This window comes from Leptinotarsa decemlineata, unplaced genomic scaffold, assembly GCF_025532065.1.
Source record: "Leptinotarsa decemlineata unplaced genomic scaffold, Ldec_3_MD MMD2_tig00000505_RagTag_RagTag, whole genome shotgun sequence".
In the NCBI taxonomy this organism is placed as follows: Eukaryota; Metazoa; Arthropoda; class Insecta; order Coleoptera; family Chrysomelidae; genus Leptinotarsa; species Leptinotarsa decemlineata.
In genome coordinates, this window is record NW_027412549.1 from 11,487,308 (window position 1) to 11,511,707 (window position 24,400).

The 24,400-nt window shown below is 35.5% G+C and overlaps 2 protein-coding genes across 2 annotated transcripts in view; both read right to left on the bottom strand.

Moving 5' to 3' along the window:
• Positions 1-8,436: 8,436 nt before the first annotated feature.
• The window catches only part of LOC111508633 (uncharacterized), a 100,080-nt gene continuing 84,116 nt past the window's right edge, over positions 8,437-24,400 (bottom strand). Inside the window, exon 2 of the mRNA XM_074173939.1 lies at positions 8,437-11,626. Within this exon, the coding sequence (XP_074030040.1) occupies positions 10,412-11,626 (1,215 nt within the window). The 3' untranslated portion in view covers positions 8,437-10,411. The remainder of the gene's footprint in view (positions 11,627-24,400) is intronic.
• On the bottom strand, positions 19,762-21,663 carry LOC111508632 (probable cytochrome P450 301a1, mitochondrial). The gene has a single exon (XM_023164201.2). The coding sequence runs from the start codon at positions 21,559-21,561 to the stop codon at positions 19,828-19,830; it is 1,734 nt and encodes a 577-aa protein (XP_023019969.2). The 5' UTR covers positions 21,562-21,663; the 3' UTR covers positions 19,762-19,827.

A 24,400-nucleotide genomic window follows, 5' to 3' on the forward strand; every position in this document is an offset into this window, starting at 1 on the left:
AAACGCCGTACTTTCATGAGTCTCTTCAATCTTGGGAACAGGAAAAAGTCACAGGGTGTTTAGAGTGAGCAGGTGCAGTATGGTGATGCAAAAGCCTGAACTGTTTTTTCACAATACCGGACCTAACCTAACTATAAACCCATTCGTCATCAGTTATGACCCTTTCAAGCAAATCTGGATCGCCGTTGACGTCATTCAGCAATTCCAGAGCGATGCTGATGAGACGGTTTTTTGGTCAAAATTCAGCAATTCTGGAACGAACTTCGCTGCCACACTTCTCCAACCTTCTTTTTATTGTATACTAACAACTTATTGGAAAAAACCAAGAATACAATTCAATTCAATGCCACAAAAACCCAAGCTTTGGTTTTCCCCAAGAAGATAAATGTCTCCGAACCAGATATAATATTTTCAGGTCAGACAATTCAGATTTTTACTTCGATAAGTTTGTTGGGGGTTAAAGTAGACACCAATATGTCTTGGCATAATCATGTGGCTGGAATTGGAAATGCTGCTTCTCAAAAGCTTGGAACACTGTTCCGAACCAGAAAACTGTACACACCACAGCAACTTTTGATGCTTTATGAAGCTCAGATCAGACTTTCTTTAGAGTTTTGTTGTCATGTAAGGAGCTCCGTCCCTAAGCATGTCCTGAAGCTGTTGGATTCCATCCAGACAAAAGCCATCCACCTGATTGGAGACGCGAACATCACGTGCAACCTTGACAGCCTGGAATATCGAAGACAGGTTGGAGATTTGTATCTCTTCTATAGATACTTTCACGGGAAGTGTTCAAGCGACTTGGCACATTTGATTCCCAGGGTACATCAGAAATACCTGACGGACTGTGGCTGCTCATCGTTTTGAGGTTCAAATCAGCACACCTCGAACTTTACTGTTCAAAAAGTCTTTCATCTAGACAACTACGTTTATGTGGAATAAACTTCCTGAGAACGTTTTCCAAATGGATTTGATCTTCAACTATTCAAATCCAGTATGAAGCGCTACTTTCACACTGGCACCGCTCTGAGAGCGCCTTAAGCATTTCCATTTAGTTTTACCTTTGAAAAGAACATGCTTCATTCCCAAAATTTACATGGCATGAGCCAACCGATGAGCCTTCTCTAATAGTGATTCGACGATTCTCCATAACAATTTTCTTCACTTTCTCAAAATTTTTATCGGTTATTGATGTGCTGAGTCGTCCAGGACGAGTGTTGTCATTCACATCTTCTCGACCTTCTGTGAAGAGCTTGTACCACTTGTAAACATTTCTCTGACTCAAAGTACAATCATCGTATGCCACTCTCAACATTTCAAGTGTTTTCGAGCACTTTTAAATCCATTTTTTATAGAAAATTTCGATAGATGGCAGAGAATCGCTTGACACGCAAAACACTTCTGACTTTTATGACTCTCACCAACAAACTAAACAAGCCAAATAGTTGGAACTGTGAACATATGTTCGCGACAAGTGTAGGACAAGTGTTAGGAATCACACGTTCAAAGGTAAGACCTCGTTAGTTCTTAGCTCGCATGATTTTCGACTTTTGAGAGTTGTCGTTCGTAGGGATGCGACATCTGGTTAACGGAAAAACAGATTTTAAACAGATTTTTTTCAATATATAATTTGTGATGCACTGTTTGGAACCTTTGGTGTAGTAATGAATATTACTGGAGTTTTTCCCAACACCAAACCATTCTTTTAACACCTCGACACGTGCTTCGATCACCAAGTGATCATCTTCAAGAGGAAGATTAATCTTTCTCTGAATATATATATATATATATATATATATATATATATATATATATATATAAAATTTTGAACATTCACCTTATTTTTAATCAGTCCACGTATATTCCAACCATGGTAATTTATCACACATATGTATGATTGGTACCACGAATCGTATGCAATCAACTACACACTTACCGATTATGTTGAAATCCTTGTCAACATTACCTGATTATGTAGGTTCATACTCCAGGAATATTATGGATCAATTAAAAAGTATCTTACTTTTTCTCAAACGTTCGATACTATCATTGATAAGGTAACCAAAAATAATGGTACTCAATATTGTTCGTTTCTAGGCTCATATAATAAATGTGAAATCCAAATGAGGAACGAAGATAACACCATCGACATAACCTTAATCGGTTATCTGCCCAATGTTATAGATGCCTAAAGTACTGACAGAGCCACCTGTAAGGTAAGTATAGTATTTCGGTATATCAACACGATGGTACCACTTTCTCACAGTATGAATCGGTACTTCAGGTTGCGAACATTAGCGATAGATGGCACCAGCACCAATACGAATGTTACAAGCAAGTCACAAATATATTCTGATGTACTTAAGATAGTTGGTATTTGGGCGGAAATCAGAAAAATATTGCTAATTCAATACACTTAACTTTGAACAGAAATTGATATTCTCAAGTTCCGTATTCACTTAGTCCCATTCTTAATAACAATTCGATGATAAATTCATTTATTTGTTCATCAATAGGGTAATAGATACTCTATAGGGTCAGTGGCGGCGCAAGCCTTAAATTTAATTTAACAAGAAGTGTTAATAAAATAAATTTGGTACTGAAGAGCCTTAGGGCAAGTGTCTTAAGGCGAAACATCGGTGTATACCAATGAGGGTGACAGTGTTCTATGTGAGTACAATTTATTACTATTCATTCAAAGTAGAACTCATGTGAATGATATCTGATTCTTATTCCACAACAAATGTTTGAAATACAAACTGAGTAGAGAAAAGTATCTTCTGTATAATTCAGTGTTCATATAGAAGTATTTGTTTCGAAAGAATTATTTTCTTTCGTGTAATTCAATGTTTATAAGAAAGTAGCTGTTTCAGGAGGACTTTCTTTCAGTTTGTGTCTGAAAGTTACTTCTTTGCATGATCTACACATTCATGTATAGAGTTTCAAATTGATTACTTCTTTCCTTTCTTTGGAAGATTCTCTCATCCCTTTTATTTGTATCAGATGGAGTAGTAGGAAGCCAAAAACTTTCTTTCCCAAAAAAAAACACTTGAAATTAAACAACTTTTAATTCATCAAGGAACAATAAGCAAAATTTTTCACTTATGTACTTTTCTGACACATTTAACAACGAAATTGAAAGTGAAAAAAACGACTCAAAATTAATAAAAAACATCATGTCTAGGTTGCCGTATTGAAACTTCAAATCAAAGTCACTGACACTGCTATTATTTACTCACTTTTATTGGAAAAACAAAAATTTTCCTTTTCTTTTAGCCGAATCAGATTTCCATTTTCCCCCTTTATCTCTGTCTCTCTTAGTGCCTCAAGCCAGACTTAATTGACGAATTATGAAGAACGCACCAATATTGTATCCGTAACCCGTAAAAATAATAATAACATTTATTGGTACCTACTTGTTTCTTTCCTTAAGTATATTATACGCCTAATGGAAAAAGATGAATTTGAGTCCACTGGTTCAGTAAACGATCGACCAATACCTGTTCGTTGACAAAATGCACGATCTGCCTAAAACGTCGCCGCTATCTGTGAGAGTGTGCAAGAGAATAAAAGGAATCGATTTCGCGTCGCTCACAAGAACTCGGCGCAGACCACAATGTTGACAACATTGGCAACGCGGTGAGCGCCTTTGTTGCTGACACATGTCAAAGCCTTTTGTCGGTAGCATTCCTGTTCTTGGATTTGGTAATGTTTGTACATGTGATCATTATCTTATGTGTGATTAATAAAACATAGCTCAATACAGTTTTGAATTTATATCAAAACCTTATTGGAATCCTATATATACCGACATAACATTGGCGACTAGCAAATTGAAACTGTTTTTGGTTTATTCTGGCGTGTGGAGGTTGGAACTGTGTCGTCCGTTGATTTTGATCAACGTGTTAAACTGCCACAAATGGATTCTTCAGAAAAAAGCTCTGAGGTAGAAGGACAAGCAAACGATGAATTACGGCCTTCTCGTCGAATTGCAATTTTGGGACACGTCGACCTTTATGAGCCGTCTCTTGAACCGTTTCAAAACTACCTCGACAGACTAGTGGCGGTTTTTTACTTTAACAAAACCGTTGAGTCAGACAAAGTTAAATCCCTTGTGTCGCTTATTGGTCCCAAAATGTACGGGTACATATTGGCATAGTTAGGACGAAATTACTTGTTAGATCATATATCTAGCGGTCTGGTATGGACCGAGACATAAAACAAAAAGTGACGACGTGTGTAATGTGTCAAATCACTCAAAACGATTCGATTCCACGTATCTATTTTCCCATGCCAAGTTGCCACGGACCATTGAGACGACTGCATTTGGATTTCCTGGACACAATTCAGCAACCGCAAGAATATTTTTCTAGGTTTGTTCTTCCTCAATGTGTGGTGTTCGATAATGGGCCCCCATCTATTGGAGTCATTTTTTGAAAAACGTAAGACGTAGTCCACCGTACCATCCTGCTTCCAATAGGGGAGCAGAATGTAATGTACCAACTATACTTCTATTGAGATCGTTGGTAGCCAACAGTTCAGCGACTGATTTACCGGGGAAGTTATATTATTGCTTATTACCTTACAGGTCTACTCCCTCATCAGTAACGAAGAATTCCCCTTCAGGCATGATCTTGAGTTTTGAAGCTCGAAACCATTTCAGTATGTTGTCTCCGGCTGATAAGGTGTTATCAGGGAACGACTTTAACGAAATTCAGACTGGAAGTTTGTCAGTCAGAAAATCATAAGACAGGTATATTGAAATGGATTAGAATTTGGGTGATGAAACAAATCAGTTCGGTCGTATAACTTGTGAAGTTAGAAAATGAATCTTTTAGAAAAGTGCACCTGAACCAGTTACGTAAAAGTCAACTTTCTGATGCCAGCCATTCCCTGGCAAGTCAATGGTACCTTGAGCCAGTTCAAGGTTCTCTGGAAGTCTCAGTGAATTCAAAAAGCTCCGCCAATTGAGTGGGCAACGAATTGTTCTTTTGGATAATTTAATTCAGAAAGCCTTCATGAATTCCTTGCTCTACTTCCTCGTTCAGGATTAAGTTTTCCACAACAGTCAATTGTACAAAGAGCTAAATAGAGAAGGACTGAGACCTTCTTCGGTACGGAGACCTCCAGTTTGGTTTCCATCTTCAAAGTACCAATGATTTTACTATTTAAATGGAGTTTAGTCAAATCTATTTAGTCTCAGTAAATTTCCCACCTTGAGTGTATATGCTAAACAAAATTGTAATCATTCATTTTATGAATTAAAAAAAATTGTTATAGCAATCTTCCAATTTTAGTATTATTATCTGAAGTTGTTATTATTGTGAAGTATAATACTGCCATTGTCTCTATTTGCAGTTACTATGAGTACATATATACCTTGCTGTTTGATTATTCTGTACTATGAACCAATATTCTTAAAAAGGAGGGAGAATTGTTATGTTGGCAACATTGGCGATGCGGTGTGCGCCTTTGTTACTGACAATTAAAGCTTTTTGTCGGTAGCATTGCTGTTTTTGGCTTTGGTAATGTTTCTACATGTGATCCGATACCGACATAACACATAACTTGGCGAAATTTGCATCGTGACTTGGGCCTGCACCCGTACAAAATTTAACCAACCCAGAAACTGAAGGTAAACGACCATAGATAGCGGCCTGTGTTCAGCAGGAGCAGTTGGCAACTGTCCCTTATTTTCATTGAGAAGTCATCTTCAACGATGAGGCCCTTTTCTGGATGAATGAGTTCCAAGAGCGTCCAATGTATTCCGAAAAAGTCACTGGTCTGAAATTTGGGCTGGCGGTGTCATCGGTCCATATTTCTTTAAGGTTGAACGTTTCGGATGCGCTCCACCCAGAGAAGTTGTGAAGGACAATCGAACGCTGTGTAATTCCACACATAATGGCATCAATAAGTCTCTCAAACGAATAAAAAATTACGAGGATATCTCACACACACTTTGTTTTTTTAATCTACAGATAGGAAGCGCTTAATGAAATATCCTATATATCGTATCTACCTTGAATCTCATCAGTGGTCCTAGGTAGAACCACGATACATTCTTGGACTCAATTATTCTTAAAGAACAACCCTGAGTGGTGTGGATATTTATCCTTATGAAGACATCACTAATGGGATCGACAGAAAACTCAAACCTTGCTCGTAAATGAAAACTCACACATCGGTATGTTGCAAAGCCAAACTTCAACATCGTCATGAATGAGAAAATTACTTTCTACCTTTATATGCAGCAAAGCATTAGTAAATCTACATTAGACAGTGCTGTTTTGATGCCACAGGTCTCATCAGTGGTGCTGGGCTTAACCACGGATGCAACATTAGATACAATTGCCCTCAAAGAATAATTTTGTTTTCTGTTTTCTTGTTTTCTGTCAATCTGACAAATTGTATTTTTGTTAAGGGAGGTGTCAATATTTACTTAGACTTAGGTGTCCATGGTGGATTTTTCCCAAAGAACAAGCCAAAACTGGCTTTCCTTTCAATTGTAGGAATTGTTTGAAGAGGAATTGTTGTAAAAGATCTGAGTGCTATGTTTTTTCAAGGTTTTTTCGTGCTAAATAATGTAGCTCCTTCTGTATTTTGAAAATTTTCATTTAAAGCACTCAGCACCATTAGTAACTCCAGTCTTCATTTTATTTCCTTAGACTTGTTTATTTTTCAGATTGTAGAAGGTTATATACCCCAAAAAACAGTAAGAGGACTCTCATGAGTTTGAATCTAATTTTTTTCTTCTTTTCTTCGGAAGTTTTCCATATTTTTTGTTTGAATATGGATAATTATAAAGCAAAAACCTAACCAAAAACCAATCTTTTCTAAAAATATCTCTCCTTCCAATTAAAAAAAAATATGTTCATTTGGTTTGATTGCACGTCATCTTTAAAAAAGATGATATGCTTAATTCCTACAGTTTGAAATGTACTTTCCTGGTGCCATCATTTTCAGTTTTGGTTATATTTTTTTCACAGATATTTTTTCAGCTTTTTCATACATCAAAAAAATGCCATAGTTTGAAATAAAAAACTATTGCTAATTTTTCTGTCAGTTTTATAGGAATCTTCACGTCACATATATCAATCAGCATTGGTTTATTAATTTCAGGAAAATATCACCAATGGTTGTGAAGATTTTGAATAATATCAAATATGACTCACCTTCTGAGACAAAAAATTTCGAAATACAACAGTGGATTTACGACTTGAAACTGTAATAGTGGTGGATGTATGCGGAATTGCTCAAGTTTGAAAACACCATACGAATTTTGATTAATTTCTCCAGATAAACTTTTTATTTGAAAATTTCGTGGTAATTCTCTTCAGAGTATTGACGTTCCAGATAGCTGTTTCAGTGAAATGTTGAGGAATTTTCTCAAGTATTGTCTTGTAAATATTAGGTTTGCCGAAGAATCATTCAACTCAAACCATCCAGAACTATGTGATACAAATTTTATTGCAACTGCTTACTATATACTTATTAGATAAGTGGGAAATTATGTATTGAAAACGGTTTATGTAGCAAATGTATGCTCTTATTACAAAACCACAGAAGCTTTTTAGCTTTTATCAGGGATCGGCTGAGTAAACGTTTAATTTATCTCTGCTATCATTGAAAGTATACTCGTAATCCTTTATATGAAGGTTTTATTATATTTATCAGTTAAACACGAAATAATATGATTATCCGCTAGGTAAAGATCTTTTCTCATTGATTCTGTTAGGGAGCTCGATGAAGGTTTTATCGAAAGTGAACTGAACTGATTGAGGCAACCTTGATTATTACTGTTCATATGTTTCAATAGAATGTCCACAAAATTTATAATTTTTCACAACTTTCCTTTACAAAACGAAAATCTTGCATCTCTTCAAGTGTTTATTATATTAGTATATTCATGAAAATCGAGTTATCAAACCTAGTAGGTACTATACATGTTGCTTGTTGCTGGAGCTTGACCCTCCAAAACAAGTTAAGTTGACAAAACAAAACTCCAATATTACTGGAGTTTTTTCCCAACACCAAATCGGTATATTAACACCTCAACACGCGTTTAGATCACCAAGTGATCATCTTCAAGAGATAGATTTAACTAAACTATTTGGAGATCGAAACACGTGTCGAGAGGTTAAAATAACGGTTTGGTGTTGGGAAAAACTCAAGTAATATTCATTACTTCATCAAAGGTTCCAAACAGTGCATTCAAGGTTTAGGAAAACCCTTTTTGTCAACACGATGGTCGAATTTCTTTCCTCAAGTTTAGGATTCCTATGATCAAAGAAGTACAAGATTTCATGATAATTAAATAATGTTAAACTGTGTACCTTGCTTCCATACATCATACTTTCAGTATTTAGTAGAAATACAGTGCTTTTCATTAGTTTAATGAAGTCGTTATTTTTGATATAGGAAAATGAATAAATGCAATTGAGTGGTATACTGTTTTTAATTTTTTATTTTTTATCGATTTTTTGAAAAATATTTTAAAAACATAAATTACACACATACATTATAGAAAAATATGTATTTCCCTCATAAATTACTTGCTCGAATTGAACCATATTAGTGAACCATCTTGATACATGAGAACAACCAGTTTGAAGTAACCAAAAATCACATATTTTTTATTACTCTGCTCATACATTAAAACACCAGCAAATGCGTGAAAGGTCCTGGAACTAGGGTTTTTATTTTTTGGAGAACAAACCGTGATTCACGGGACCGAATAACAAATGAATGGCACTTGTATGTAGCACTACAATAAATTAATGACTAACAACTATTTTAAAATAAATTAGTTTGAGTTACATCACATTCTTGCTAACTATGTAAACTATAGGTTGAAATGATTTATCTAACATTACATCAAATAAAGATTGTGGACCCTTGAAGGAACTGAAATGTTATTCAGGAACCCACGAATAGACATATAATTTGCATGAAAAAATAAACTGACTAGTCATAATGACTCTCCTGAAAATAATTCATGAAATTTGCCACAAAAGATTATTTTGATAATATTTGCTTGTTTTTGGTGGCTCAACCACATTAAAAATTGCTTCAAGGTCTCATACATTCCTAATGTCATGGTACAATTGATCCTTAGTACTAGAATAAAATATTCAAAATTTTACAATTGTACAATTGATCTTTAGTACTAGAATAAAATATTCAAAATTTTCTTTATCCTGAATCAATTCACAGATACATAGGAATAAAGAAGTTTACACATCACATGAAAGAAAGCAGGATTTTTGTAAATCTTTCAATTATTATTTTTTCATAAAATATATTCAGATCAATATTGTTTATTCGTACAATTTTCATTCATTGTTCTTTTATAGTTTATAAGTTCCATTCAAACCTAGAGTTGAAATTATTATTATTTTTATTATCATCCCCACCTTGATATTTCATCACCTAGGCAGGTTTGTTGAAAAAATAAACGAAAACAATAGGAATGCAATGGAATCAGAATAAGAATGAAAATAACAGATGAAATTAATTATTAAAGTAGAGATTGAATAGAATATATTGAGTATCCTCAGTGGAACAGAAATTATGGCAGTGTTTACACTGAGGTCGTCATTAAAGCTTTCTCACTATTATTACTATCCGTTCGTTCGTTCGGGTAATGATGCTACGTGAAACCGAAATATGGAGTTGTCTATATAAAGATATGTACTGATTTGCGCAACAAATATTTTCAATCACAAGTAAAAAATATTAAAATTTTATTCACCTTCTAAAACTAGTGTCCTCACTATGGGATTCTTACAGAGGAAATTGTTACAGAGCCTCATACAATGTGTTTAATACTTCGTCGATTCTTAGAAAAAATATATGACCTACTAAAATTAAACAATATAGATTAAATTTAGCCCAAGGATAGATAGATTAATTTCATTTCTTCTATGAAAAATACTATGATAAATTTCCTGTGCAACTTGAAGTAGGTCCATCTTCGAAATGAGCCTAAGAATGATAACTCAACTATAATTGACTTATCGAAATTATGAATAACTTTCAATAGAAATGCAGTACAATATTCATATCCTTTCATCCAATGGAGATTATTTGCGAAAATGGGACATTATTTCATTATGCAACTTGTGTTTCCAGTGGTTGAAAACTGGCCAAAGGTTTGGGCAAATTATCATCCCTGAAATCACATTCAATATTATTCGAATGTTTTGTCATTCTTCTGAACTGTTATTGAATAATCATCACTGATAAGTATCTCCCCTGGATGATTATGTTATCTGGTTGCGCAAATATCATAACTACAATAATTAAATTCAATTTATCACAAAAAATCCTTCAAAATTCTCCAGTGATTAAATCATTTCAACTGGCAAGATAAAAAATCCTGGATACACCATGGTTTCCACTTTCTTTAACATCAATAAGGTCGTGGGTCATATGGCGTGGCTTGGAATCCAACGTATCTGTTATTTTTTCTATGCTGGAAGCCTGACCCAGGTGCTGTGTTATAATAAATAACCCTACGAATTCCGAATGGGTCGATGTAGCCAAAACTTCCAGATCGTTTTTCTCCAGGTAGAGTTTGTTCCTCGTGATATGCCCTTGGTATATAATACCTGAATCCGTCATTAGTAACCGAAACCCCGTCGTAAGTGGGGTACTGGGGATCATACCCATTTCCCAAATTCTGTCCGCTGTAAGGTTTTCCGTTCCTGTCTATCGGATAGGTCGGTCCATTTTGGAATCTATAATCATTATTCACCTGACGGACATTTGGATTGTAGTCCAAGGAATTATCGACTTCTCCTAAAGGTTGAGGCAAATTATTATACGAAGTTGGAATATACTGTTGAGGAGGTGTTATGGGCACCACAGGAGGATAATAGGGGTGTTCTGTAGAAGTTACCACAGGGGGTACGTATTGCCTTGTAGGATTTGATGTTGAAATATATTCCGTTGCCACAGAAAAAGGATTTTGGGAAGAGGGAAGATAATTACCCGAAACGAAAGTGAAATTAACAGGTGGTTCAAGACTTGGTGCGGGAGTGGATGATGGTGGCAGGTACTGACTAGGGGTTATTTCCATTACAGGCGTTTCGGTTGAGGAAACAACTCCATGTGGTGTTGTTGAGAGAATGGAATGGGGCGATATATTCACATGGGATGTAGAAGTGGTAGTGACTACAGATGCAGGAGTAGAACTAGAAACATAATGGGAGGAAGGCAGACTGGGTGCATAAGTAGATGGAGGCACTCCTGCCGAGTAAGGAACTGTGATGACTGGCCGTTTGTTCGACTGTACCAACGTGCCAGCTGAGGCAGGGTACTTTTTTGCGACTTTTATCGCTTCCCCTACGTCTGTGTGCCTCCCAACATAGACTTTCTTGGATTTGAGTATTCGGTAGCCTGCACTGTCGGCGATATAATCCCTTTGATGCATGATTCCGTCGGCATCAATCCAAGCGTACGTTCCCACAACGGTACCATCTTCAAGTCGTTTTTCTTTACGGTATTGACCGCTATCGGTTTGGTATCGAAAGTATCGTTCTGGTCCCTCATCCGTTTGGATGTGGTATTGGTGTGGCGACGGTGTTTCCCATCCATTCGTTGGTGGTGATATCCAATATACTACCTGAAAAAAAAAATCTTTCAAAACATATTGTCAAATATTATGAACTTATTGTAATTTTGTGATGAGAAGTGGATGTGTAAAATAATATAATAATAACGATAGTAATAATAACTGGTCTTTATTTCATTCGGCGGAGTTTAGTATACATAGCAGACATCGGTAAATACATACAAATAAAATTAACTCTGGAATGATTTTCAATAAACTGGTAAAAAATTAATTGAAACGGAAAATGTTCTGAAGAACTTTTTTTGGTTACCTAATTTCGAAATCATTGTTTATTCAGGTATTTTTTTAAATCTATATTTGAAAGATGATGAAGAAAACCGTTTCATATTTTCTTCGATGTTCAACAACATTGGAGACCTTGGCGTATCAAAGCGCCTGACTTTCGCTTTCCTCAGGTCGAGTGGGCTGGAGTCGGAAACTGAGGGGTTCATCATGCTTTGCCAAGATGGTGTCTTCAACACCTTAGTCTACCGCAGTCGCGTGATGGGTATAGAGGTTCCTGACACAAGGTGTAGGGCCTGCCGCGAGACGCCCGAGACCCTTATACACTTGCTATCAGCATGTCCAGCATATGCAGTCTTGGCTTATATCCATCGACATAACGCGGCCCTAAGAGTGCTATGTCACCATCTACGTCACTCTCACGATATTGACGAGACACCGGTGTTGACCTACGCTTCGGGGAGTATTGAATCCTTTGTGGTGAAAGAGAAGTGCCGAATTTATTGGAACTATTCGTTCTCCACCCTCAGGGTCATACATGCTAATAAGCCTGATGTAGTCCTTTTCGACCACCAGAGCAAGACGATATTTGTCGTGGAGTTTTCAGCTCTTGGCGAGACGACTATCGTCCGAAAAGAGGAGAATGAACGGATAAAAAAATCGAGATTTTCTCTTCGAATTCCGCAGACTCTGTCCAGACCACTCTGTCAAGATGGTTGTTCTGATTATTGGAGTCCTTAGAGGAATGATGCTCTCTCTACTCTCGAATTTTAAAATCATACCGTTTTGCCGCACTAAGACAGAAATCTCAGCCCGACAGATGCATAAGGCTGTCAGTCTTGGCTCACTGCGTTGTTCAGGGTACATGATTCTCGGACCCAATGATCACTTATCCCACGGGATTGGGGAGTGGTGGTTGGTTGATAATGCTGCTACATCCTCTCGAATGTATCAGGGCTTCGGGGGAAAGGGCCGGACCAGCGCATACAAGGTAAAGAAAAAAAAAATAATATCAGAGATGTTGTTGATCAGTTTAAGTTCTGAAGAAAAATGATCATAAAATTTTTGATCTAGAATCTTGTACATCGTTGTCCAATTATTTTTTCACATTTGGAAATTTGGACAGTTATGTATAATTGTCTTACATCTAGTGTTTCACTCAAAAGAAAGAGTTCGTTACTGGAAAAGGTAAGTTTTTTGGGAATAACTCTCAGAATCCATTTTTGCAATACATTTATTTTTTCCAGGTGGCGATCAAGTACTTATAGAAAGTAACGACCTGATAAGAAAAGAATTACTCAAACTGTTAGGATTTATGCTGTGGGATAGAATATTCATTCCGATTTCTGTGACTTTCATTACATGTGTAGTAATAGGGGACCCCACGATGCAAAATGGGGATTTACTCGAGCGTCATAGAGACATATCAGGTTGCAAAGCTTAGATGATAAGAAGACAAAAAATGTTATATAATATATAACTTTTCATCGGTAGGAAAAGCGGCTATAGATTTTTAAATATGTAAAAAAATACTGTTGCATTGACATACTCGAGCGCGTCAGATATTGATAGCATCAATATCCTACGTATTTTCAATAATGTTCGTATGTTAATCTGATCGTTTGCATGATGCGGGTGGCTGTACGTAAGGGTTAAAAGTGAAAAGAAAAAAAAATTAATCGAGCGCGTCAGATTTTCTAAGGGGGTCTTAAGTGCAACAAAAAAAGCTCTCATTCAATAATCTAACGATTTCGATCTGACGCAAACTCGCGGCCATTATTATAATGTGCAAAAAAATTCGCCATTTTGAAATACTCAAGCGCGTCAGATTAGGATATATATCGTTTATCTTTATGTTCTAGACGTGCTGTCTCATAGTCTGACGATTATCTAGAGGGATTCGCCTAATCTGATAATTTTTTCTTAATTTTTTTCAATCATTGAACTTAATTATATGAAAAGCTCAGGAAATAGCATGCAAATGAATAAGCGTATGTTTTTAAGTAGAATACTTGTATTTATAAGAAAATAAATTTTGAAAAATGCTCAAAAAAATATAATTTTATATAATCAATTAATTAATTGATCACTATCTTCATCTTCATCATGAACGATTCTCTGTGATCAGCTGTGATGTCGTCATGGCAACAGAATTCAGAGTGAGGACGGAGAGAGAGAGAGAGAGAGTAATAGATAGAGAAAAAGTGAAAGAGGATTAGAAACTCGGAGAGGGAAATATAGGTATCACACAGCTGCTCTCATTAAACTTTATCGACGAATTTTTGTTATTTCGGCTTGCGGAAATCGTCAGATTATATATCAGATTATATATTTTTTGTTATCCTTGAATTATTTCCTTCAAAATAAAAAAAAATACCTACGCTCGAGAATGTCGAAAGGACGTTATTTTCTAAGAACTTTGCTGCCCTCCCCTTTCTTTACGTCACTCTCAAATTGTCAGATTACTGGAATATACACTTTTTAGCAAGTAATTAACTCACCCTACCTTAATCTGACGCGCTCAAGAATTTCTGATGATCAATTTTTTTTTACTAATCTGATCCTTTATCCCTCACAGGCGGACTTATATATGGGGCTCATATTTAGTGGAGGTACTTAACCGGGTACAAGGTACCCCCCTGTATATTAATCTGCCGCGCTATAGTAAATCCCGAAATCCCCGCTTGGGCTCCCGTATTATAACATCTTTTTATCAATTTCTTTAAAAAATATTGGGGTTGTTATTTATTTTGAGGTTATGAACGAAGTTTTCTTCTGTTGAATATTTTCAGCCATCCAATCTAATGTATGGAAGGACACATGGTCTCTGAATTTTAAATAAAAAATCAATCTTATACATGCATTCTGAACTTTCTTGATGACGATATTTGATCGAAACAAGGGCCATAGATGATATCGCAGTAGTTGAATATGGATGAAATCAATGTATCGCATAAAATGACTTTCATGTTGCGACTAAGAAAATGTTTGTTCGAATAAAGTTTTTTTTAACAATCCATATGCTTTGCGTATTAGTGAGTTGACATGTGATTGAAAGCGTAGTTTGTAGTTAATATTAAGTCCAGATCGTTTAATCTCATCGCTACATTCAATCTCGATCCTAATTTTGATACTCGTACTATAACGTGGCCCTCTGTCTTTAGAATACATAGATTTGTTGGGATTAACGTTCAAAAAATGATTTCTAGAAATATTCACCACGTTTTTATATCGTTGTTGAATGAATATTCTTGTGCTAACGAATTTTCTAATTTACCTGAAAAAAATTGGTATCGCCTGCGTAGGAGTGCATTTCAAATATTTCAATTGCTTTGCCAAAATCAGAAGTAGGTATCGATATTAAAGAGTAACGGAGATGAAATTGATCCTTTGTGTGATATTTGAATATAATTAAACGTTAAACCGTGTAGATTAACACAATGCGTTCTATTACTGAGATCAATCAGGAAAGTTTTAATGAAATTTATTTGGTTTGACATTCTGATATCTTTATGAATATGAAGTCATTGCTTTTGCAAATATTTCCAGATACTAGGAACATTAACTATCTTCGAATCCCTCGAAAAGTGGATTAAAAAGATCATTTTCACAAATACATTTTTGATTTTTTATTTTTCAATGATAGTATCGATATTTTCGAAAAGTTTTAAGTTATAAACATAAACATAGTCAGTTATTGTCAGAAAAAGAAAAAACATCTGAGCGATCTATGGAATTAAAAACCTAATTTCAAATAAAAAAATTTTCTTGATGGTATTGATCGTCATTTGATGAAAATCCAGATGTAATGAAGATACTACAAGAGATGTGGACAGGAGAGCATCAAATTATAAGTCGAGAGCGGAGCAATATGTATTTTTTCTACTGAGGAATGCTGTATTACGAAGTAGTCAGTAAACAGGTAAAATATATAAATTCGTATTTAAAAGAAACGTTGCTTTAGAATATCTTTATTATAATCGCATCTTGTTTAAGGTATATAATCTCCTAATATGTATGATGTTTTGATGTGAAAGTTAATAAGAGAAACCTATCCTATAATAAACGTCAAATTATTCAAATTAATTCAAAAGAAGTAATCATTTTGAGTGATATGCATAGGTGTAGGTATATTATATTTTTTTTTGCTAATGATTCAAAGAACAAATATTAATATTAGTTATAGTTTCCAAAAAATTTAATGAATTTTGAAAGAAAATTGTGAACATCAGTTTTTTTTCTCACGTAAAAATAATTGATTTCTGTTTAAAAAAAATCTGTTTAAAATCTGTTTTTCCATTAACCAGCTGTCGAACTCCTATGAACGACAACCCTCAGAAGTCGAAACTTGTGCGAGCTAAGGATTAACGAGGTCTCACCTTTTAATGTGTGATTACTAACACGTGTTGGACGATAGCAAGTGAAGATCGATCGTTCAGACTAGGGCTTGAACTATCGACCAACACGGCAGTCAATTCGAGTGAGTGAACAAAGCACCCCCGCCGAACCGCTTGGCTACCGACCGACCAATGTGACATCAATGTTCACGAATGTTGATGCTGAATCAGCATGATTTCTTGATAATGAACAGTTTTCGAGTTATTCATAATTAAAAAAAAATCACTTGATCACTCACATGAATAAGTCAAACAATTTCAATGTGATAATATAAAACAATGGATTTATATCACTACATTGATCAATTCATTTAGGGCTTGTTTCATGATTTTTGGTTTACAGTTCATTTGGTAGTAATTTCATTTGAAATTTGTGTCAGCTCTCTAAATAGCGTTGTTTTTCCGTGGGGCCTAGTCCCGCTTCTTGTTGGATTGACCAATAGGTACAATACAAATAATGAACATTGCCAACTTGTAAAATTCACAGAGCGTATAAACAGTTTCTGATTTATTCGTTATTCAAAGTAAAATCACACTCACTTCTGACAACTAAATATGAGAAGAAAGTGTAAGAAATGCATTGGAAAGGAGAATCAATCATAAATGGAATCCAAATAACACAAAACGCAATAAAAACGTTATTTTTGAAATAACTCCGGCAGTAGACATTTTCATGTTGATATCACAGAAATTTTAACAATGGAAGTGTATATGAACGCGTTAACGTTCAAAATGAAAACATTCCCCATATGAAATAAAATATACTCGAAAACCATGGTTCTAAAATTAATTTGACGAGCTATATTTTTAAATGGTTCTCGAAGGCTCATGAACCCTAATAACATAAATTAATTATGCATTCATGCCACCCACCAAAAATAAGAAATTCAACGTTATATATTAGCCATATTGCCACCCAGTCAGCTATCTCTCGTGAATGTATGAGACAATGTACTCTTTCTAATGTTTCATAACTTTTAGTACAGGATCCCGCTGTAAAATCACCACGTTCATAGCGTAGTTAATTAAACTCAAATTTTTACATACATTTATGAATAGGGAAATACATGTATGACAGGTTGCCAGTCAAAAAGTGCCCGCCAATATTTTTATTTGAAAAAATCAAGTTACCAAAATACTTCATGGAGTAAGAGCCGGGTCAATCCCTCTACGAAATACTCCATCACTTGGAAGGATCGAATGCAGCTTGAGAAATGGTTCTGAAGCAGATTCTGTGAAACTCACATTTATTCTCCAAACTTCAATCTGAAATGTTATTAATATCCTTTTGCTGATATGTGCAGTCTCGGACTGATTGGACTGATTTGAAGAGTTTAAAATCATCAGCAAAAAGAAGACAATCTATATATTTCAGAACTGATAGTAATGAATCATTATTGATGAGAATTATGAACAGAAGTGGATCTAGATTCCATCCTTGTGGTACACCTGACCTAGCTGGAAATTTACCTGAAATTTATCAGTTATGTTTGACAACGAAAAATCGATTTTGAAGATAATTCTCTGTTAGTTCCAATTTTTTTTATTTCATATATACTCAATTATTTTATTAACTTATTTGTTTATAGATTTCTTATACTTTATTTGGTCTCCCCGATATAGTCATTGTAAGTACATACATACATATAGATGCAGCTGAAGAAGTTTTACTTCAGCCCCTTGGTTCGAAGCACACTCGCTTTTTTTAATTAAAAATATTTGTGGCCACATTTTGACTGGCACCCTGTCGTAAATGTATTCTCCTATTCACAAATGTATGTTAAAATCTGAGTTTAGTTAACTACGCTATGGACGTAGTGATTCTGCAGCAAGATCCTAGACTATTCGTAATTTTATTGGACAAACGACAGGCGGCCAATTTGAACTCTTGCTTCTCGAATTTTTCTTTTCTCTGCAAATATAAAAAGGTATTGTACCTCTAACTCGATCAGTCTATAATCAAACCAGTATCATTTTCAATAGCATGAAACAAGCCTATTACAGTAAATATTATTATCTTTTGATGAGGTAATTTCTAAATAGAGTAACGTTGAGTATTTGGAAAAAAAAGGTTTTGGGTTTCCACTTCTTCATTTTCATACAAAAATGTGGGAATCTTCCAAAGAAAGGAAGAAAGCTATTCATTACAGAATGAAATTTTTGGCTACACTTGATTTTTCATTCACAAATCGTGATTCATTGTTTTGAATAAATGAAAACTGAATTTACTGAAATTAAAAAAAAACAACTGCCTACCAAACTTAGTCCTGTCTCAGAAGTAACAAATGTTGAGTTATATTACCGTTTTGACACTATGAAGCACGAAGTCGAGCTATACTATCACGGCCAATGTTGGCAGAACATTTTTATGCTTAGCAGTAGGTATATTTTCTATCGGAAAACAGTCGAAAATATTTTATACATAAATACTTAGTAATTTCCACTATTAATTTTTTAATATATCATAGAAAGTAAACTGAGCCATCAATAGATTTCAACTCCCAAATATTAGATCAGTAAATTAAGAGTCGAAACAGTTTACCTGGCAACACTGAACACATCGCTTCTCTAGTGAGATATTTTGTTTATCTGCAGAGCACTGATTCTGCAGTCTGATTCTGTTTCTGTTTAAAATCTGTTTTTCCGTTAACCAGCTGTCGCACCTCTACGAACGACAACTCTAAAAAATCGAAACTTGTGCGAGCTAAGGATTAACGAAGTCTCACCTTTTAACGTGTGATTTCTATCACGGTTGTGAAACTAACAAACCGAACGTCGTCAACCTAAACTAACCTGACCTAACCTGACCTAATCTAACAACTGTCATAACTTAACAAACCAAACGTCAATTTTTTTTCTTAATTTTTGAAATATTTCAATAACTATGGATAGTAGCGAAATGCATCAAACTAATATCAGAAAACACCTTGTACTTTGTCGAATGTTTCAGAAGTCATTTGATAATATCTCGACATATTTTACATTTCGAAACTTCTTTGACATCTGACAAAAAAGATTCAAAATGAAACGAAACAACAAAAAAACTGCAAATGAGCAGCGGGATGAAAAGTTCGCTTTTGTGCCTCGTTCTCTTCCGTTCTCTCTCTCGGTAACCTAGGATCGAAAGGATCGCACTTTTCATCCCACAGTGAGAAAAAGTCGTTGACGCACCACGGGTGAAAAGTACGGCATCCTCGTCCGCGATTTTTACAATATTTCGCTGGTGAGAATGCAGTACGTTTCTCTCAAGGTGCGTAATATACTATTTTTCAAGTTTGAAGACAGAAGCTGATTTTATTTTGAAAAGTATTTTGCATAAAAGTTTTTATTCTATCATCAACAACTTCCTTGCAGAACATTTTGCCCTGTAAAAGAGGTCAAATTTAGTAATGCTTATTTTTTGCCATCGGAGTATCTGTACCAGCCTAGAATCATGTTATTTGAAAATTATCGAAATATGATATTGAAATGGCAAATCCACTTCCGTCATTTATTAGCAGAACAAACTTATATTAGTGAAAATTATATTCATGTCATAAATAAACATACATTTCAGAACGATAAAGAAAGAACTCAGATGCGATTGATGAATCTGAACTTAAGAGGTTTAGTAGGTGAAGCCAAAAATGCATTAGAACTCTTGATATCTCCATAATTGTATTCGATTCTGAATTTCTTGCAGATCTTGAACAGAACCATGGCGATCTCCGTTTCGGCTAAGTCTTTCGCCAAACAAGCTCTGGGGCCATGTCCGAACGGCATGGAAGCAAACGCCTGATATTCATTTCCAAAGCCGCCAAGTTCATCAGTGAGCCATCTTTCAGGCTTAAATCTAGTAGCATCTTCAAAGTAATCGTCTCCCATATTATTCAAATGAGTGGCGAAAAGTATGTTGGTACCTTTTGGAATGCGATAATGGTGAATAACAACATCGTTATTCAAAACACGACTCAAAATCGGCATAGGGGGATCGAGCCTTAGACATTCTTTCACACAGGCTTGCAGATACTTGATACTCATCAATTCGCTCTTTGTAACATTGTTGTTATATTTCTTCAGCTCCTCGTACAACCTGATTTGACAGCGGGGATTCCTTGCAAGGTGGTACAATAAGAAAGCCACAGTGTGAGCTGTCGCATTTGCGCCAATAAGAAACATATCTAGCATAACAGTCATAACATCTTCCTCCACGATACCTTCCTTCAGGAGTAAACTTTCGAGTAAGCTGACTCTCTCAAGAGGAATGTTAGAAGCTTTTCCTTCTTTGAGAGTGTTCATTGCTTTTTCTACGTACTTGTTCAAAACGCTGTCTACCATGTCACAATTTGCCACTAGCGATTTCCATGCAGGGGTGTTGAAAAACTTCCAGAAATGAAAAGCGTATTCGCATTTCCGGATAGCATCCGTTGCCCCAAAAAGCCCTTCAAGTAGTTTTCCTGGGTCTGACGTCGGACTGACTCCACAAGGATCCAGAAATCCCAATTTTTTGTTCAGTGTGACAGCTGAGAGGCACTCCAGAGACCATTTATAAATTTCGACATCAAAGTTATTCGGCATTTCCTCTTGTTTGTTTCGAATAGCCATTATTCTGTCTACAAGTTCATCGCAGATGTTCTGCAGTTTGTCGTACTGATCGGTTAGAGTAGATTGCATGGGTTGTTCTAAAGATTTGCGGACTTTTTCCCAATCAGGTCCATGCGACAGGAAAGGTCCTGCTTGGCGGTATTTTCTGCACTCCAATCGGTATTTCTCTACGGAATCTAAACATGATCTGATAGGGTACTGACCTTCACTTCGAAAAATGGCACATGCGTGCTCCGGTCTGCTTAAAAGAACAACGTCACTACCAAAGGCTCCATGAATTCTGACAACAGGACCATATTCGTTAAAAAACTTCTTGAAAAATGACATGTTACCTCCCCATGAGAGGATGCCACGGAAAAATTTGCCTCCACTGAGAAAATATTGAGCCAGTCTGATGATAATTTCTGTTTCCATTACGGGCACCATCGACCAGAATTTGGATATAAAACGCAAGCTTATTGGACCAGGAATATCGTCAAAAGATATGGTTTGTTGTTCTTCGGCATTCACAAGAGTCGCCTTTGGGTTTTTGGCAAGGTACGGGCCCGTTTTTATCGAATCGGAGATAAGGTTGGGGGTGGTTGTTGATTTCAGCTTTTCGGCGTCTGTTTGTTGATCTATAACAGTTGCTGAGGTGGATTTCATTGATTTAGCATAATGCTTCTGCTGCAAAATTCGCCGTGAACTGTACAATGGGAGGTTTCTTAGTTTACTTTGCCACATTTCTACTGATAATTCAACTTTTGAACCCAATCAATGGATACTTATCGCTCCACTTCAGTTTAATTTGACTTCTCACGATAAACGTCAAAATGTCCCATAGCCTACTTGAATGCTAATACATAAGCGTTGTTTGGATGATACGGAATGTTTCTCTAATTAGGAAATTCACATTGAGGTTTACATTAATTTATTTTTGGAAGTAGGTGGAGAGTTATATATTTCATTATGTAAGATGTAAGAGTTAAAATTTGCCTAACTAAATGTTAGGATGGACAAAAAAAGGAAATACAGGGCACTATATTTGGCAGTCGGCTTGGGGCAAAATTTATGAATTTTTCCTCCATATACTTATTTCCGTACGTTACAGTCAATTATTCAAAAGTTGATAATATAGAAAAATCTATGTTTTCAGAAGACAAATTTTTTCTAAATTCAAAATGTCACCTTCTTTTCTCGATAGGAATTCCATATAGAATATTTGATTCATTTTCTTCATCAATTGCATACTGTTCAGTAAATACACTTAATTTAAGGGCTGAATGATAATTTTAGTTTTATCAGTTATGTTGACATTACAATGTTAAGCTACAAGTTAATGCATTGTTGCCAAATCGATTTGCGATTTTTAATTCCAGGTTTCATTTCATCAAGTTTCTATCCAGTGGAATACAAAATTGAATTATTCCAATGACTTGGCGAAGAAAATGAATGAACTGGAAATTTATTTCTATTACCCAGCTGTTTTCCCCATATGAATACCAACCCTCAGAACAAACGATTCCTTACTTTCGAATATACAATTTAGCAGAAAAATGAACAAAATAATAATAAAATAGATAGTGTAGACAGACAAAAGAAAGCCTGTGACAAAATATATCTCTTGGCATTTTGAATATTTGTATGACCATATGTTCAAAAGTTAATTCTTGCAAAAAAAATCAACTATAGATTCGTATTCAGCGGACTGAAATAATGAAGTGATGAAAAAAATTAAAAGATAAGGCGAGCCGTATCGCCGAAGTACTATCAAATATAATACACACAAACGTGCAGTGTGTATCCCTTCAAGATTCAATTAGAAGAAAAGAGATATTATCAAAAAATCCTTCATTTGAAAGTCCCAGATATTGCACTGAGATTTTTCGAATTAATCATTTATATACAGGGTACCCAGTAGAACCGTGAATCAAATTTAGGTTTTTCAAAAATAAAATGTCATACATGATTCTCATGATCGGAGTATTTCAAAAATGTACTACGATAAAATTTAGGATTCTATGAATATATACCACTCGTTTCAGAAGCTATGCCAAGTATAATGTCAAAAAGCTGATCTATTCAAGTATCCTCATTTTCTCAAAGGAAACTCATTCGAAAAACTGGTTCGTTATGGTGATATTCTAAAAATATAGATTTTTAATTATCGAATAATACATAGACCAAAACCTTTTTGTCTGATAGGGGATGAATCAAAATCTGATATTTTTTTATATTTTCCAATGAAGCACTATATATTTCATTTTCAACTGGAGTTGTATGAGTATATTACATTCGAAGTCAATTCGAACGGCAGTTTTTTTGTATGGCATAGGCGGCGTGATATAATTTACTAGTTCTAATCATTATTTTCATGTGGCATGTTTTGTATGTTATTAACGTTAGTCTTTTATTTAGCTGTTCGGTTTGACTTCGTTTAGACCAGGGGTTTCCACACTTTGAAGCCTTCAGGCCATAATGATTTTTTCAGTTTGTTCCAAGGGCCAATTTCTGCCCTTAACTATATTTCTAGACTAGGATAGTCGCAAAGTGCGTGACCTCAGCAAACTTACGTTTTTTTTTTTTTTGCATTTCAATTATTATTGTGTATTGTGACACTTAACGTCATCTAGTGGCGAGTAGTGGTACTATGTACTATCTTTTTCAGCTACCCGCTAGGTGGCATTAGGTGTAATTAAATATTTGGAATTACCGCGTTGGTTCGAGAAAGTTCTGGTTCTAGCTAGTGTATTCCGATCACCTCGATATGGCAGAAATAATTGCATATAAAAAGGCTAGCGGCGCAACTGCGAGTTAGTCTGCGTAGGAAAGGCGAAAGAAGCGAAACTGTCTATTGTGAAATAAAGTAACACCCGTCAATAAAAGTATTTTGATTTGACTTATTGTTTTTATGTGTGATTTGTTAGTATGGAAAAGAAGCGAAAAATCGACAGCGAATGCAGAACGTTCCAAGAAAAATGGAACTTTCAGTATTTTGTGATTGAGTCCAGTAATAAGGCACTATGTTTAATTTGTAATGAAACCATAGCTGTTCTCTATAACATTAAACGACACTATGAATCGAAACATCGAAAAGGTAAATTTATATAGTATAGTTGGCTTCGAGGGCGATACAATGATTATAGCGGTCGTACAATTTTTCTATACCATTTTTATAGTACGATTTGACTTTAGCCTCAAAATAGGCCTCAGTTTTGATTACATCTGCATCCGACAGTTCGTTGACCCTCAGATACTTCTCCAGAAGGTGGAAGCATGCGATCGTCGTCATGCTCCCGAAACAGGATCGGAACGCGCTTTTCCTACTGAACTATCGCCTGTTCAGTTTGCTTTCGTCGGCGGCTAAGCTGGCTGAAAGAGTCGTTCTGCAAAGGCTCAACGAAGAAGTTGAGGACCGGAATGTGCTGCCTAACGAACAATTTGGATTCAAGAGAGACCACTCCACCGAGTTACAGGCTATGAGACTGGTCGAAAACACCATTCAAGAAGTAAACAACTACCGCAAAGTTCACGTTGTCTTTTTAGACATCTCGAAGGCTTTCGACTATGTTTGGCACGAAGG